This window comes from Apus apus, chromosome 3, assembly GCF_020740795.1.
Source record: "Apus apus isolate bApuApu2 chromosome 3, bApuApu2.pri.cur, whole genome shotgun sequence".
In the NCBI taxonomy this organism is placed as follows: Eukaryota; Metazoa; Chordata; class Aves; order Apodiformes; family Apodidae; genus Apus; species Apus apus.
The window spans coordinates 56,672,687-56,690,560 of NC_067284.1; the positions used below are offsets into that span (position 1 = coordinate 56,672,687).

The window sequence follows — 17,874 nt, forward strand, 5'->3', positions numbered from 1 at the left end:
ATTCCCTCTGGTTTTGGAGATTCAGGGTTTCGGTTCGTAAATTAATGTGAAATTCATGTTCAGCAGCTGTCTACTCTCATGCCTGCAGTACAATTAATGTCTTGGACTTGTCTGCATTTTCAGTTGAAAGATAATGCTTTCCAAAAGTGATTCTAGAATATACTTAATGTGTAATAATTTTTCACCATCCTTGCCCGTGTTTATTATTGTGCCTACCATCTCCCTGGCTTGCTTTGTTTTAAAAGCACATACTATATATACTCTTCCTTCTTTTGTGGTTGCTCTTTCTGTTTCTCAGCACCTCCCTGATACTTTACCCATTGGAGTGGCACCCTGATGCCCTGCATACTGTTATTTGCCCTCAGCTTTTACCGTCTGCTTTTGCAAAGGATCTCTAGACAGACCATTGCGCCATGAACTGACTTAACAGTTTTTTGGCTGTCTCTGCCCAGAGGGGCTGGGTGCTTCCTTTTGTTGCAGCACATTTCCTTCTCCTGCAGTTGCTCTGCTGAAATCCTCTTGTTGTCTGCCTGGCCTGGATGCCGGAAGCTGGGTGCCCTGAGACTCTTTCTGTGCCCCCTGGCTTTGTCTGTCTCTGGTGATTGTCCTCCCTACCTCTGCTGAGTGTAGTGCCCTGCTCTGCACCATATGCTTGGGTGGCTGCACTGAAATCCTTTGGAGTGTAGGCAGGTGGCAACTCTGTGAGCATCACCTGGCATTTTGCCTTTTGGTCCATTCTTGTGGTTTGCAGAAGCAGTGCACAGCCTCTGAGCCTCTTTGCAGCCTCTGTCCTTCATTGGCAATGGCTGAGCCCTTCCAGGGTAGACATTTTCACTCTAAGCCTTTGTTTCCTCTACCTTTGCTCTGTACCCCATGTTTCAGTGCAGGGAGAAGCTAGGTGAAGATGCCTTCTTTTGCACTATCTCAGTGGCTCCAGGGTGGCAGCGCCTAGCTCTGTTCATGATCTGCTGTATGTTTTCAGTAGACGTGCCTTGCTGCCAACATACCTCCTGGGTGTGGACAAGAGGGAGATCCTTCCCTGTGTGCAGCTCACCAGCATCCCACGGCATTGCCTCTGGTGCCGAGCATGGGGCAGTGCTGGGCTTGAAGCCAGAATTGCTCTTGGCTCTATTGACCTTCTCTGATGGAGGGACTCCCAATGCCAAGCTTGGCAGCAGTAGCAGGTGAGGAGGGTAATGGGCATGATTTCCTCCTGCTCAGTTCAGTTAGGTCTGTCCCACCCAGTTCTGCAGGGTGGTGACCGTACAGGGCATTTGTTCCGCCCTCAGGCATGTCTAGATTAAGTAGTGGAAATGTGTAACCTGCTGACATGTGTAATTGCCTGCCTTGTGAGATAGCAAAATGTATGAGAAGGAGCGAGTGAGTCAAGGGAGAGATTACCAAGACAGCATTTTTGCTTCCTTTCTTGAACCGGAGGAGAAGCCAGAAGACACGCCTGATGCTAAAGGATTTGTGGATTACTCTGCTGGTGTTCTTGGCTTCGCCTTCCTGTCTGTTCCCCCATGTGCTGCACTTCCAGGGTGCTTCCAGGGCGTTCCAATCTTGGCCCTTCAAGAGCACAAAGAAGGAAAAGTGCATAGATCTGGGGGTAAAGACTTGGTCCGTATTGTCTTTCAGCTTGCTCACATGCTCTCACTAAGCAAATGTTTTACTGGGGCTAATCATAAAATGAGAAGTTCTGCCATCACAGTCATGAAGTCATGAATAAGCAAATGAACCATGGAGTTGCTCAGAAAGGATGCCATAGCCAGAGCTCTTTTGGCATTTTTGTTCAGGAGAAACAGGCTGTAGATCTGAAAGCATTTGGGTATTTTCCATTGCAGATAAGTGGGTTTTATTTTGCTTTTTGACAACTGCCTGTCTGCTCCTTTTTTCACTTCCTGTCCTCTGCAGTTGAGCAGCTCAGTTTTTTTTTGGCTCTTTAATATTTATTCACATGGAGATTTTTATGTAATGCAGCATCAGATGAATTCTGGACCAGAGAATGTGACCCTTTAGGACAAGGCAGAAAAACAAACCTTGGGTGGGAATTAATTCTTGCACAAGAGCTATAGTTCATGAACTTAGTATAAGTAAGCAAAATAATACATCTAAAAGACTGTGAATTTACATAGCTAGTAGGAACATGCATGGTCCTGAAGAGCTTGGGAAGAGGTATTGAATGTTGTGCTTTGTCATTTAGGCTGGTCTCTGACTGTGAGGGATTAGGAATAAATTCAGTCCAGGGAAAGCCTCTTCATATCTGCTCTTTGCAGGGTTGCAGTCTCTCTGTTGTGGCTGCTGTTGCCAACTATTGCCAGAGAGCAGGCACTGAGCACATCCAGCCACCTCTCTTGAGTCCCTGTGCTTCAGCTTGATGCTGCAGGAAGAGTCTTAAAATAAATAACACAAAGTGCTGGGGTTTTGCTGTGGCGTTTCCAAAGTGGAGCACTGGGGCTTTGCCTATTTCCCATTTGCATTGGTTTAAAAAAGAAATGAAACAATTTTTGAATGACCAGAAATGACATTTTATTTTATTTGCAGCTTAGTCACCAGTTGAAAACTGGTTTTGTTAATTTGTCTGTTTTCTCACAGCTATGGCAAGTTCTGTGAGATAAGGATACACTGGCAGATTCACGCTTTACAGCTTATTATAGTATGGAGACCCCCACATTTCATTTGTATGTTAACAGGTTTTGGAATCCCTGGTGGCACAGGTTACAGCCCCCAAACATTCACAGAGGACAGTTTTCATTCCTGACGGACTCTGAGTTTTCTCTGAGCTGATGTTTGGCACTAGTAAGGGGTGTTCTGCTGTGTCCCATGAGGGTCACCTCCTTCCTTGGCCTGAGACCAGGCCTCACCTGGGACAGTTACCTGTCTTCTTCTGAAAGCCCTTCCACTGCAGGCATATAGAGCTCTTCAGTTCATTACAGCATTGTGGTCCCAGGCATGCCTGCAATTGTGTTACCCCCCGTGCAGGCATCATAATAAGTATATATGCAAGTCTTTGCCCCTGAACTGTTTTTTTGTTCCTGGAAGGAACATTTTTGCTATTAAGTCAGCTGCATGTTGCAGCAGTGAGCACTGTGAAACAAGCCTTTATTCCTGTTCTGAGTGTTCCTAAGTTTCTCTGTGCAAGAGTGGCTGCAGTTTTACTCAGAGCACAGTCTCTGTTCTGTGAGGCCATTGCGCTCTGCAGCGCAGCAGAGTGAAGTGACACTGGAGGAGTTCAGGCTGTGGGTGATCCGGCATTGATGAGAGTCTTGTAAAATCAGCCATTCACAAAAGTGTCTCTGGACTTCTCGTTTTCTTCCTTATGCATGCAAATGCATTGCTTACCCTTGCAGTTTAAAGAGAAGCTACTAGTTGTGAAGTACTTCAAGCCATTCCCAAAGTTAAACAGTGATAGGAGTTTTTGGTCATTGGCTTCCATTTCATCTTGTGTTTATTCCACATGTTCCCAGCAGCTTCTGATTGAGCCTTTTAGGTAAAAAAGGCATCAAGGATGGCTAAAACAGACACTGACTTCTGGAGGCAGCAGGACAGCCAATGGCTTGTGGCCTGTGCTACCCACACCAGAGCCGGGCAGGGCAGGGCAGTCCGTGTGGTTCTTGGTTGTCCTTTGCAGCCAGCGTGGCTCTCTGTCTCTTTTCTCTCCCCAGTGCAGGGGCAGTCTGGCTCTCACCCCAGGCCACCCTTCTTTAAGATGCAAAATCTACTGTGCCCTATACTGCTGAGATGCATTGCTCAGTTCAAGTTCATCCTTTTTTTGCTCCCCCATGTAAAACAGGTTGTGTGGTGTTATCACAATGTTGCTTCTGTGCTGCAGGGAACTTCTGGATCTGACTTGCCGTCTTGCCAACACCCTGAAGAAATATGGGATACAGAAAGGGGATAAGGTGGCCATCTACATGTCTGTGTCTCCCTTGTCTGTGGCAGCCATGCTGGCTTGTGCCAGGATTGGTGCCGTTCACACTGTGGTCTTCGCTGGATTCAGCGCGGAGTCCTTAGCTGGGAGGATCATAGACTGTAAGTAGATGTAGACTGGAGAACCAAACCCCTTTTCCTCAGTGGCAGATGCAGTATTCTCTGGCCTTAAAAAACTTTATAAATTGCTTTACATTAATTCTGTGCTGGGTAAGTGCCAGACAGCAATCAAGCTGAAGGGGAAAACCAGAGCCTAGGAATGGGGCCTGATTTGTTCTTTTGCAGTATAATCACAGTGTTTCTTTGATACTCCTGCACAGCTCTAATTCTGCTCTCTCCATTGTGATGCTGTGATTTATGTGTAACTGGAAGTGCTGGCAGTCTGCCCCCATTCTGTTAGCCCTGTACCAACACCCAGAGATGTTCTTAGACCAAAGCACTTATAGAGTGATTAGGTAAAAAGTAATGCTAAAAATACCAGCAGAACAAGTCGTTCACGTCCTAGCAGTTGCATCTGTTTCTGTATGGTTAGTGTGAAGGAATCAGCCTTAAAGTAATTTTTTTTTCCCCCTGTTTTTGTAGAGTAAATCTATCAAGAGCAAGAATATTTTTCAGTTATCCCTCACTTTGGCCACTTTTGTAGAGGTGTCATGGTTTGTGCCTAACTGACAACAAAGAACCAGCCACGTGGCCACTCACTCACCCCCCCCCACCCAATTTGTGGGATGGGAGGGGGCAAAATCCAACTAGAAACTTGTGGATCGAGACAAGGACAAGGAGGGTTTCACTCCCTGATTATGGTCATGGGCAAAACACACTCAGCTTGGGGAAACAATATCAATTTACTTTAGCACTAATCAGATAAATCAGATGCACACAGGACACAGACAACATAAAGAGCAGGGCTTGCATATGTTACCCCACCCCTCCCTTGTTCCCAGGCCAAATCACTTTTTTCCCAATTTCTCTCCCTCCTTCCCTCCAGCAGCACAGGGGGACAGGGGATGGGATTTAGAGTCAGTTCACAGCCTGTTGTTTTCTGCTGTTCCCTCCTCCTCAGGAAGAAGGATTCCTTACAGTCCTTCCCTGCTTCCCCAGGGGGTCCCTCCCATGGGAGAGAGTCCTCCATGAACCTCTCCTTCATGAGTCCATCCCACAAGGTCAGGAGCTGCTCCAGCGTGGGCTTCCCACAGAGTCAAAGGCTGCTTTGTGAACAGTCACCTCCCCAGGCGTGGGATCCTGCATGGGTGCAGATCCAAGTCCATGGGCTGCAGGTCCACATTTGCCCCTCCAGGCGCCTTCAGGGGATGTTCTGTCATATTCCTCTATACAGTGCAGGGGGGCAGCCTCTCTCAGTTTAAAACCATTGCTCCTTGTCCTATCACTACCTTCTCTGATGAAAAGCCCCTCCCCAGCTTTCCTATAGGCCCCCTTCAAGTACTGGAAGGCTGCTATAAGGTGTCCCCAAGTCTTTCTCTTCTCCACACTGAACAGCCCCAACTCTCTCAGCCTGTCTTCATAGGAGAGGTGCTCCAGCCCTTTTTGTGGTCCTTTTCTGCACCCTCTCCAACAGCTCCATGTACTTCTTGTGCTGAGGGCTCCAGAGTACTCCAGGTGGGGTCTCACGAGAGCAGAGTAGAGGGACAGAATCCCCTCCCTGGCCCTGCTGGCCACACTTCTTTTGATGCAGCCCAGGATGCAGTTGGCTCTTTGGGCTCCAGCACACACTGGCAGCTAGTGTTGAGTTTCTCATCTACTACCACCCTCAGGTCCTTCTCAGGGCTGCTCTCTATCCATTCTCCCCCCACCCTGTATTTTTGCCTGGGGTTACACCAACCCAGGTGCAGGACACTGCACCTGGACTTGTTGAACTTCATGAGGTTGGCACCGGCCCATCTCTCCAGCCTGTCAAGGTCCCTCTGGATGGCCTCCCTTCCCTCCACACAGCTTGGTATGGTCAGTAAACTTGCTGAGGATACACTCAGTCCCACTCTTCATATCTCCAACAAAGATATTGAAAGCACTGGTCCCAATACTGACCCCTGAGGGACACCACTTGTCACCTGCCTCCATTTGGACATTGAGCCATTGACCACAACTCTGTGGCTGTGGCCATCCAGCCAATCTCTTATCCACCAAGTGGTCCATCTGTCAAATCCATGTCTTGTCAGTTTGGAGACCAGGATGTTGTGTAGGGCAGTGTTAAATGCCTTGCACAAATCCAGGTAGATGACGTCAGCTTCTCTGCCATTATCCACCATCTCTGTAGCCTTGTCCAATAGCTACCTTTGGAGTGTTTTAAGAAGATTGGATGGATAGCTGTCAGAAATGGTTTAGCTGAAGCAGACCCTACCTTGGGGTAGGAGAGGTAGACTATGTAACCTGTGGTGGTTTCAGCTACCCCTAATCTCTGTGGGTCCCGGGTTTTAAAGTTTTTTTGTCAGTGACACTGACTGTTTTTGATTGATAGTAAGTCTGACTATTTGTCACACATGTTGTCCTAAACATGATCCCATGAGGGTGGTAAGGCACTGGAACAGGTTGCCCAGGGAGGTTGTGGAAGCCCCATCCCTGGCAGTATTTAAGGCCAGGTTGGATGGGGCTTTCAGCAACCTGATCTAGTGGGAGGTGTCCCTGCCCATGCAGGGGGGTGGTATCTAGATGATCTTTAAGGTCCCTTCCAGCCCTAACCTTTCTATGATTGTGTGATCCCCAAAAGTAATGAAAGCAAGGTGCACATACTAGCCTGGAAGACAGGCTGCTATGTCTGCTAATTCTTTCTCTTTTTAGCTGGATGCAAAGCAGTTATCACCTACAACCAGGCAGTCAGGGGAGGCCGAATCATAGAGCTGAAGAGAACTGTGGATGAAGCAGTGAAGAACTGTCCAAGTATCAAACATGTTTTTGTGGCTCAGAGGACAGATAACAAAGTCTGGATGGGTGACCGTGATATTCCCCTTGAGGAGGTATGCTGGTGTTGGTAAGCCTTGCCTGTTTCCTCTGAGGTTTCTTGAAGTATGTGATGTTTACTGTGCTGAGGGAGGGAAATATGGCCCACCCTGGTATTCGCCTTTGGTCTTTGATCTGCTGTAAGCTACGCTGGGAATTGGCAGCCAAGGAAGATCAGGTACTCTCCATACTTTGCTTGCATAAGTGTGCTGAGCTAAAAGCCTCTGAAGCAGCTGCTGCAGTGCAGGTTGGCACGCTGGTGTAGCTGCAGCAGATCTGCTGGTGATGACTGGCCTTTATGCTGCCTCTGGAGCAGCTTTGCAGCGTGTGCTGCACTTCCAGTGCTGCCACAGAACCCCAGTGGGCTCTGTTGCAGTGACACCATCTGTATGTCCTGGTAGTCACTCAGCTTTGCAGATGCCCGCTGGCACTATGGACAACTCCTTTTAGTTCTAAGAGTTGGTTGGATCATCTTTCCATCTGTGCTTTTTGGACTTGAGTTCTGCAGATGAGAAGGAGGTGCCCCTTGCAGCATCTGAATCTTCATCTTCAAATGGATTGTCTGTATTTACAGTCTGCTAGGATTGTGAGTCAAAAGGGCTCAAGCTATGTTTGATTCTTCTCAGCATGGGCAGTGGGTATGCTGTGCTCCATTTTAGTAGTCTTGCAAACAGTGCTGAGGTATAAGGAACGAGTGTTTCCTGAGAGTCAGAGTGCACTGGTACCGTTACTGTTGTTTTACTGTGTTTAGAAACTGTTATGGTTTGTCTTATGCCACTTTCAGCCTGGGCACTGTTGAAAGGCAGAGCAGAAATAATTGAATTCCTGGAAAGGCTTAATATGTATTTTCTGGGCAGTGTCGTGGTTACCCCATGATGGGAGGATGCTGATGGCTTGGGAATAAAACAGCTGTTGTTTTAACATGTCCAGCTGGTACACGTGGGACTGCAGCCTAATGCAGAAGTACTTTTATCAGTTTACTGGCAGCAATAAACAGAAGCTACTCATTGTAATAATGCCTGGAAATCACCAGTCTGCAGCCAAGATAATGACTCGGGAGTCCCTGTGCTGGTCTCATGAGATAGGAGCAACTACTAGGGTAAGCTAAACAAGAGATGGCAGGTTTTATTCAGAAACTGTCTTACTCCTTACTCCACAAAGCACATCCTGACAGTTTTCCTTTGGTGATCCAAGAGCTGAGCTGGGCCCTTTGTCAACTGTAGGGTCTGAAACACTACAAGAATTAAACCATGCTATTAACTCTGTGATTACTGATTTTTGCAGCGGTTGTGCTTTCCAGCTATTGTGCAGTTCCTTACTGCAAAATTTGAGCTCATGTTGTAATGGAGCATACGAGAACTCCATCTTTATTTCAAAAACTGGCAAGCCAGCCTGAATTGGTAGTGCTGAAATGTCACAATAAATACCTGAGATGAGCAGGAGTGCTGTAATTCAGAGGCTAAGAATGACATCTAACCATATAAACTCTTCATGTTTTATTTAACTTTGTTTGCCAGACTCTTTTGAACAACTGGACCTGTCGTTGATAGTTTTCACTTGTAAATAAAGTGTGTCTACACTGTATACTTTTGTAAAAAGGCGGTACCTAGAAATCCCTTCAAAAAGCCACCTAATAGCCCTTGCAGGAGTCATTATTCATCTAGAACAGTGCAGAGCTTGAGAGAAGCAAGCCAGCTGTGGTTTTGTTACAACCATATGTTCGACATCTGGATCACACAGTGATTATTCCAGTTTTGTACGTGGATAAGAAAAATACTCAACCTTGCCCTGAAAAACCTACAGTTTGAGCAGGCAAGCCTGCTGCTGCTACAAGGTGCAGTGAGCACAAGCGTCTCTTTTAAATCACATTATTTCCCCTTCCTCTGCTGGACTGGGCACACAAGTTGGACAAAAAGTTTGCTTTCACCTAGTAGGATGTTTCCTCTTTCCCTCCTTTGGTTCTGATTATAGGGGTTGAGGAGAGGGTCTCACCCACCGATTGAAACAGTGGAGTATGAGGAGAGTGACAGAGGCAGGGGAGTAAAGCCCTTGGCTTCTCATGGGTAGATGCAATTAGAATTTGAGGATCAAATGAACAGCACAGTCATCCACTGCTGGGGCCAGGGAAGGGAAATGTTTGGCTGTAGTACTGCAGTTTTAAAACAAAAAGGGAAGTCCCTGTCATGGTTTAATGCTGGGCTAGCAATTAAATGAATCACAGATGCTATTAACCCCTCTCCCTTCCTCTAGAGGGAAAAGAGAGAATAAGGGGAAGAGACTAAGGGTTGGAAACGAAACTGCACAGCTTTAGTGAAACAGTAGTGATGAAAGGGAAAATAATGAAAGATATACAAATAAACACAAAATCGCTGTGGTAGGCCCCCCCTTTCCCTCCCAATAACTCTTACATCACCACCAAGGCTGCTGGACAGGCCTTGGAAAAGTTCTGCACTTGAATCCTGGTGTCAGCGGCAGACAGGAGCTGGGAGCAGGAATGCATGGATTCAGGAGTGCACGGATCAGGATCAAAGGCAAATGAATGGACGGTGTCCTCTGAGTATACTGGCCATGGACAAAGAATGCTTCACCCTTGTGAGCCCTCAGATTTATACTGAGTATGATGTGTATGGGATGGAATACTGTTTGGTCAATTTTGGTCACCTGTCTGGTCTGCTCCTCCCCACAGGAGGTCTCAGGTGTGACCCCATACTCCTTTCTGGTTCTGAAGCATAAGATGTTTAGCAGAACCAAGCAGTGGCCCTGGTTCTGCATAACCATTCTCTCACTGTAACTATAAATGTCAAGTGTTATCAGGCCTAGAGGCAGAAGCTGACTGGAAAACATGTCAATTTCAGCAACTGCAGCTATTTAGAAGGGACTTAACTGAACAGTAAAGTTAATAGAAAGAAAGGTTGTGTCCTGGCTCAGACAAGGATAGTCCCAAACAGTATCCATTCAGCTTTGCTGCTGCTGTCAAGTGTGGATCATGTTTGCAGTCCTGCTTTGGTTTTCTATCAGCAGCTGGCAAAGGCTTGAAATGTAAGCTATTACATACCATTTTTTTCCTGAAATGTTATTTTATCTGGCCAATTCCTCTTGACTTCTGTGCCTAGTAGAGGTATTGGTGGAAATGCTGTGTGTTGTGTCCAGAGGAACCTTTTCACTAGGTGAGCCCATATAACCTATGAAACATCCTTGGACATTTGTGAGGGAGCAACAGTGATGATGTTTCTTGTCTCTGGAGGCTGCTGACATGCTTACAGATGGAGTATTGGTTGGATCCATATAGCCAAGTCTTTTATCATTACCAACTTTTTTTCCTTAGGAGATGGCCAAGGCAGCTTCTGTATGCGCTCCAGAGAGCATGGACAGTGAAGACATGCTTTTCATGCTGTATACCTCTGGCAGCACTGGGAAACCCAAAGGAATTGTTCACACCCAGGCTGGATACCTGCTGTACTCTGCTGTGACGCACAAGGTAACTCAGCTGCATCCTCTGGAAAAGGTTCACTTAACTTCCAACAGTACTAATGAGAGGGACTTGGACTGGTGAGGGGTGCTGTATTCTATGTTTGCTGCCCAGTTGGCATTTTGGGTGTAAACAAACTGAAAAATGTCTGAGAATGTGTAATTAATCTTTGGGAATTGTTCCTGGGGAATATAATACTATGCAAACCAGATCCTAGAGTTAAGAAAGGATGGAAACTGCAGTGCTGCTACTGTTGCATTTAAAATGTGCTAGTGTTGCAGGCCAGAATTTGTTGACATTAAAGTGATGCAGCTTAGGAGATTCTGGCAAGTATTTTACTGGTATTTGTAATGTGGGTATTCCTGTAGTATTTTGCAGTGGGATGCTGGGCTTTTTTATTTCAGAGAGGATCTGGACGCTTAAACTAACCTCTTTGCATAGCACTTCTTGACTGAAGATTTACCTTCATATTCTGTAGTTGCACCCGTTGTGCTGCTTTTGTATGTGATCTAGGCTAAATGTTTTAACCCTCTTTCTCATGGAAAAAAAAAGAAAAAGAGAAGTGAAGGCACTGAAGACACTGCTTCTTAAAGCTTCTGGTCTGAGCTCTGCATATGAAAAGTTAACAGGGAAATGCAGAGAGGACTGCAGTGAAAAGAGCTCCACCTGGCTTTAGTGCTATCAGCCTGTTGGTAATCACACATGCTTCAGGCAGAGGTTTTCTTTCTTTAGATTGGCACAGTTGAATGTTTAGGAGGTTTGAATGTGCAAGTTTCAGACTTCTCTGCACGAAGGGTTTTGTTACGTTGATTCTGTTAAATGACAGCATAATCTCCAAGGTCTCTTTTTCTTTTGAAGTCCAGAAGGTAAGTCCTGCACCCTGGTGCAGATATGCAGTTGCAGTCCCTTCAGAGGTACTTCAGAGCCTGAGAGGGAAAGGCACTTGCAAAAGTAAGGTGAGAGTTGGCTCTCCTAGGTAGAAGGATCCACTGACCTGTGTGGCCTCTGCGGTTTTTGCACACTTACGTGTGACACTCTTGTCACACACCAAATGGGGTTTGCTTTTAGTTTTGATCCACTTTCTTTTATTTAAAACATAAAGCTAACTCTGCCTTATGATTCAAGACCTCTTCACCATATGGTTGTTAGATTTACAGTGGGAAGCATTTTCCATAGCCAATCAAGATAATGAGTTCTGCCAGTATCTTAAATTTGATGAGCAGGGACAGGGTAGCATCTGGAAAGTGGTACACTGATAGAGATGCTGAGCAGCTAAAGACATTTCTCAGAAAATGTTTCCTGGAAACTTATCAATTTCTCTAGCTTTCTCATGGAAACATGTTGATATTGGTGAGGGGTCTGAGCCTCTGAGGCTGGCAGCATCCCTGCAGTTCAGTGTCAGGTCTTCCATGTGGACCACCTGGAGTAGGCAACCTTAGCTATCCAGGACTCAAGGCTTTGCTAGTAGCTTTGTTACTCCAATCTGAGCAGCTGCTGGTACCGCTGTGCCTTCTGTATGTTTGCAAAAGCAGTCAGGAGTCTGAAAGCCCTGGTACGGGTCCCTCTGACTTGCTTCCTCACCTTGGGCTGGCCTTCGTGCTGCCGTGTCCTACATGCCTGGCACCACTTGCCCTGTGCACTCTCTTTCTCCCATTTGGATGTCCAGTCCAGCACCTTAACTTTAAGCATTTTGCACCTGCCAACAGAAAGTCAGCTGGCCTTACATTTATCTTTGCAGTATGTATTTGACTACCAGCAAGGCGATGTTTTTGGCTGTGTGGCTGACATTGGCTGGATCACGGGACATAGCTATGTTGTGTATGGACCACTCTGCAATGGAGCCACCTCTGTCCTGTTTGAAAGCACTCCAGTGTACCCTGACCCAGGTGAGGAAGTGGTGGGCAAAGGTTTGGCTAGACATGGCAGTGTGATAAAGGAGATTAAGAAACCCGCCCAGTGTGACCTTCCTGCTCAAGGGAGGTAAGCTCCATTTCTTTGGAACATGTGTCTGTGACATTCAGGAGCATCTGCATCCAGGGTGACAAGAAAAAAAAAAGTTGCCATTGTTTTTTCTTTGTACTCACAGTCACAGCTTTGGCTGTTAACCTGCCTGTAGAGAATTTGCAGCAGTATGTCAGTGCTAGACAGATAAAAAGCCTGTTTGTGATTTTGCAGGTCGTTACTGGGAAATGGTACAAAGGTTGAAGATTAATCAGTTTTATGGAGCACCTACAGCCATACGCTTGCTGCTGAATTATGGTGAAGAGTGGGTGAAGAAATATGACAGGTCTTCCTTGAAGACCTTAGGATCAGGTAAGAGCCATGAAAACTTCATCTGAAAAAAGATGGGGGGGTTCTGGCTGGTGAAATGAAGTCATCAGAGGTGCTCTGCTGATCAGACGGGATGTGGTTAAAAATAGATGATAAAGTAGGCTCCCTGTCTGGCTTTTCAGATATTTTCTCAGCAGAAAGAGAAACAAACTGAAGTTGGGGCCATTGAACCCTAGTGTGGTTGCCTGTTTCCTAGCTAATTTCACAGGATCACATTATTTGCTGGAAAGATTTATCAAATGGTAAATTGTATCACTTCAAATTTTATTTGCATAGGTGACCCAAGAGGCATTTTCCTGCATTATTTAGGATTCTAGCCATTCTTACACATGACCCACATTGATTAGTTACTTTCAGTGATATTATTGTTTGCCTTTTGATCATTCTGGAAAAAGTCAGTCCTCAGTTACTTGAGGGCACTGCAGTCCTTTGCACATCCCAGCAAAAATGCTGTAAGCATTTTGATTAAAGATCATGCATTCAGCATGTTGAGCACTGAAGGGGAGAATGACCTGCCTGCAACTCCCTGAGTCTCAGACTGCTTCCTTTCTTATTGTGGTCTAGTGGGAGAACCCATCAACAATGAAGCGTGGCAGTGGTTCTACCATGTGGTGGGAGAAGGTCGCTGCACCCTTGTGGACACGTGGTGGCAGACAGGTAAAAGGCATCCTCGGGGAGTATGGAGGGCCCTGACCGTTGACACATTGCTGGTGGGTAGAAAATAATTAAAACATTTCAGTTCAATCCAATGAGACTGGCCAAAAAACTATCCTGGCATTTTGATCAGCTTGTGAAGGTCATTGGAGAGTTTCAGAACGTATTAGCGATGTGAGAGCATAACAATGTTGGATTTTTTCTTTTCCTGTCTGTATGTTCTTTGATAATTTGAATGCCAGAAAGTCTCAATTGGTTCTAGAAACAGGAGGCAGAGATTGAAGTTTTGGGAAAACTGGAATTAGGCCGTTTGAATTGGAAACCTCAGTTTCAATTATTTATCAGACTGTTCTGGCCTTGACATGTTCTTATCATTAAAAGGCATTTATAGCACCATATAGCCACAATCCACACTTAGGTGTGCTTTGTTTCCCTTCCTGGGAATGGTCAGAGGGGGATAGTCAAAGGGGCCTGGTTCAACTGCTCTGGCAGATCGGGAGGGAGGGAGTGAAAGCTTGCTGGCCATGCATCACATGGGTAGGGGACGGTGGCTGTCACCCAGTAGGGCTGTCTGGGAGCAGCTTCTCCAAGGAGTGAAGTAGTATGCTGTAGTTGCTTTAGTCCTGAATCTTTAATGCCTCAAAAAGGAGTGCACTTCTGTTTTGGCAACATGCTTGTCCCAGCTGTGTGCATGTTTTCAGGCTTATTTTCCATTTACAACTTGCTGGACATTGTGACTGGCTCTCACAGATCCCTGTCCAGTTGGAGCAGAACCGGTCCCTGCTTCCTGCCCTCCCTGGCCAGCAGCAGAGAGAAGCCACAGCACTGCACTCTGGCTGGGGCTGTGCTGACTGGTGGAGCCTTGCATTTGAAGGAGTCCTGCAGCTCCTTCCCAGCTCCTTCCTCAATACCTGGTCCTATTTTCTGGGCATCAACGTTCAGGAGTTGCTAAAGGTGTCTTCCAATGTGTTCTTCTCAAGTCGTGAACCACAGTTTTTCATGGACCCATGGGCTTGAAGGATGCAGTACAGCTGGTGGTATTCTGCCTTTGCTGAAACAAAGCCATCCCTACTCTTATATTTCTAGCGGCCATTGGGCAGAATATTAATTTTCTTCCCATTCAAGCTGCTCCTGATTTCATCCTTATTCCTGCTAGCAGGCTGTCTCTTCAGGGTTTCTGTGGCCCATCTCAATGTGATGAATTAGCTTCTGGCACACAACTGAGTTCCATTTAATCCAGACTAGACTAGCAGGCTCTTTTTATTTTCAGTTTTGAAATAAAACAACCTCAGAATTCAGAGCAACAATGTTAATTGCTCTCTACTTCAATTACAGATCTCTTAAACCGTCTGGGTTCTTACATGCTGAGCAGAAGGAAAGCTGACTGGCTAGGTGCTATATGCTTTCCTCCTCACTGCTCTGAAATAAAACACTGGATAATCTGATTACTGTGCAGTTACAGAGTTGAGAAATAGCTTTCTTTGCCCTAGTGTGTTTATTTATCTTCAGTTAACTGGTGCATGCAGTGTGCATGCAGTGTCTTCTACTTCCTTCAAAGTACAGGGCTAGATCTTACATTAAACTGTGTTTCTCCTGGGTTTTTGGAGCAACAACTGTCAGGTGAATTGTAAAATAAGATTTGCTAGACAGTCTCTTAAGTACAGAGTGCTTGGTCTTACCTTGAACCCAGTAGAGTTTTGCAGGTGAGTAGTTCTGGAAGCATAACAAGAGAGTTTTTATTAGAAAGTAGAATCGATCTTTCTCTGTGGTGGATGCTTCCAATAAAGAGGAAGCCAGATTAATCTTGGAAACATTATATATGCCATTTGCATATAAAGGGAGCGTGGAAAGAGATCATAGGAGCAGTGTGATGGTTGCTGGTTGTGGTCCTGCAGTGTCACCTGTCGTATACAATTTCAATATAGCTTGTTAATTGTGGTGTTGTACGTGGTGACCTTTATGATACATTGCTGTCCAAAGCAGCAGTGTGTTGCCAGATAATGAAGTTTGGTAGGCATAAAGATCAGCAAATGGTAATTTAAGAATCCACTTGAGGTCTTTGGATGAGCAAGTGAGTGAGACAGCAATTAGGAGAAACCATTTAAGTAGTGTGGTATGTGCAGATGAGAGATATGAAAATTTCCTATGGCACTTACTGATGAAATATTAGGTAGTGCTGGGCTGTGATTGACAGTAATAGAACCAAAGCCGTGTTTGAGCTTCAGGTGTAGTTCTTCACAGTATAGAAAAGACAGTAGCTATTTTTGCTTTTGTTGTTGGTTTTATAAAAAAGTGAATAAAAGCTGGTTTTGAAAGACATCTCGTAATAGGCCCTGGAAGCTTTTGTTATTGGCATCATCTTACAGTGATTTAGACTGGGCTGGTACTTCTCAGATTAAATCCCCAAAAAGAAGTCAGTTCAGTCTGTCTGTGGTGGTGAAGACAGCAGTTGCAGAGAATAAATTCTTCACCCTGCTGCCAGAGGTGATTTACCATGGCAGAGGAGAGCCTGTTTCATCATCCTCTCTGCTTAGGCTCTGCTGTTGTGCTTAAAAGCTGGGTGGATTTGTAGCACGGTGACAGCAAGCACAGGTTACATGGAAACATGGCTTTTCTTCCGCCAGCTCTCCCTCTATAGAGACAAACGTCATAAGGGCAGCATAGAGCTTACAAGCCTTGCTAGCTGTCATCTTTCAGGGGCTAAAATCGGTACTTTTAAACCAGTTTGAAATAGGTCTTTACCATGCAAAGAATTTTTAAAACTCCCTTACCACCATGCAGCTAGCTCTGGAATGTGACTTTACTGCCTTACATGCAGCTGGCTGCAGGATGTGTAGGATGTGGCAAAACCCATGTTGAAACATACCTTATAGTGTCCAGAATGTGACCTGGCTTAGGAAGAAATAAAATCAATGAAATGTGAAATAATTTTATGTGCGAGCCACACGTGATACTATTTTCAGCAGGTCTGAAGCTCAGGTTTCCTCAAAGAGACCCTTCCTTATAGCTTCATCAGGGCAGCTGGATGCAAATCCAGGGTCAATTTCAACCTTTCCAACCCTTGGTTTCAGTTTTCATAACCTCAGCAAAGCCAGGACAGGAATGCACTCTCCAAGTGGCAGAACATACCTTTATTTACAGAGCTGTATTTTTAAAAGCCTAATGCTCCTTTGTTTTTGTTTCTCTTGTGTTTCTGAATTATTTTTAGAATAGAAAAGATCTGATTAATGTTGGAATCTGATTTACTGTTCAACCCAGCAGGAATGAAAAGGGATAATTAAAATATTCAATTTTTAATAGAAGATAAGCTCAGCCTGCCTGTAAAGGGGTGGGTTAATCTCATACTCTCTGATAATAGTTCTTCAGACTCCTTAAGTGCTTTTCATGCTACCCTTAGACAGTTGTAAAAACAGCACCAGGAGGTAAATCCCCTGACATGCTTATACTTTTGCTGCAAAATTTCCTGGGGCAGGAAATGGGGCTGATGAGTACTGCCTCCATCACCAGGTAGCCTTGTTAGTGTGAGAAGGACCTGCAAAGGTGTAAATTAAAGTTGCTTGATTTGTTGTTGGTTGGTAGCTGGAGGAATGGGTTTATCTGTGAGCTGGCTTTTAGGGCCAGATGTAGGTACACCAGGTACACCGAGTACATGGTGTCATCCTAGCTTGCCAGACATTTTTATATGTTTAACCCTGTCTTGTATTCACAAAGAGCTCTTCTTTTATCAGCTTTGTACTGCTTTCAGATGACTGTTCTACTTGGTGTTGCATAATTTCTTTCCAGAGGCTTTTTCTTGCATGGTGGCTTCACTTTCCTTTAACTAAGAAGAGCGGGCATTTGCTTTCATCCGGCATTGGATGGACCCCACATATCTTGTTTTTCATTACTTTTCCAGAAACTGGTGGCATCTGCATTGCCCCACGGCCTTCAGAAGAGAAAGCTGAGATCGTTCCGGCTATGGCTATGAGACCTTTCTTTGGGATTGTGCCTGTGCTGATGGATGATAATGTGAGTTGAGGCTATGCAGGGTGCCCACAAGAGAAGCTGCTGTGTGTTTCTGCCTTAATCACCTTTCTGATGGCAGAGGAACAGGATCTGGAAAGATGTTGGTTAAAATCAATTAATTAAGAAAATAAAAATGGGAGGATAGATGAGCAATGTATATATTGAGCATATCTCAAGTGTCTATACAGGTTGCTAACGGGGCATTGCAAGCTGTCTGCAAATCTCTAGAGGACCATTTGCAGTTTCAGCACCACTTTTATGGTTTTACACTGCTTCTGATTAAGAACTGCTGCCTCGGTTTATGAGAGAATTCAGAAGTCACACAGCTCCCAGGAACCAGGAAGCTGAGCAGTAGGAGCAGCACATGCAACATCCAGTGACATGGCAAGACTGGAGTAGCTTGGTGGAGTTTTCCAAGGGAAATGCAAGGCCTGAGACCCTGCAACTGTGTGTGTCTGAGAGAAAACTGGTGCTGGCCTATGAAGCTATGTGGAGTGATTCCCACCTGCACTCCAGTGCTCTGTTAAACAGTAAAG

At 45.4% G+C, this 17,874-nt stretch overlaps 1 protein-coding gene across 2 annotated transcripts in view; it reads left to right on the forward strand.

Annotated features, from left to right (window-relative positions):
- The window catches only part of ACSS1 (acyl-CoA synthetase short chain family member 1), a 37,492-nt gene that overhangs the window by 9,080 nt on the left and 10,538 nt on the right, over nt 1–17,874 (forward strand). Inside the window, exons 3-9 of one of the 2 annotated variants that reach the window (XM_051614953.1) lie at nt 3,833–4,032; nt 6,721–6,896; nt 10,205–10,357; nt 12,087–12,234; nt 12,524–12,661; nt 13,244–13,336; nt 17,229–17,341. In XM_051614953.1, the coding sequence (XP_051470913.1) occupies nt 3,833–4,032; nt 6,721–6,896; nt 10,205–10,357; nt 12,087–12,234; nt 12,524–12,661; nt 13,244–13,336; nt 17,229–17,341 (1,021 nt within the window). The remainder of the gene's footprint in view (nt 1–3,832; nt 4,033–6,720; nt 6,897–10,204; nt 10,358–12,086; nt 12,235–12,523; nt 12,662–13,243; nt 13,337–17,228; nt 17,342–17,874) is intronic. The other variant, XM_051614954.1, reaches the window with a different exon arrangement.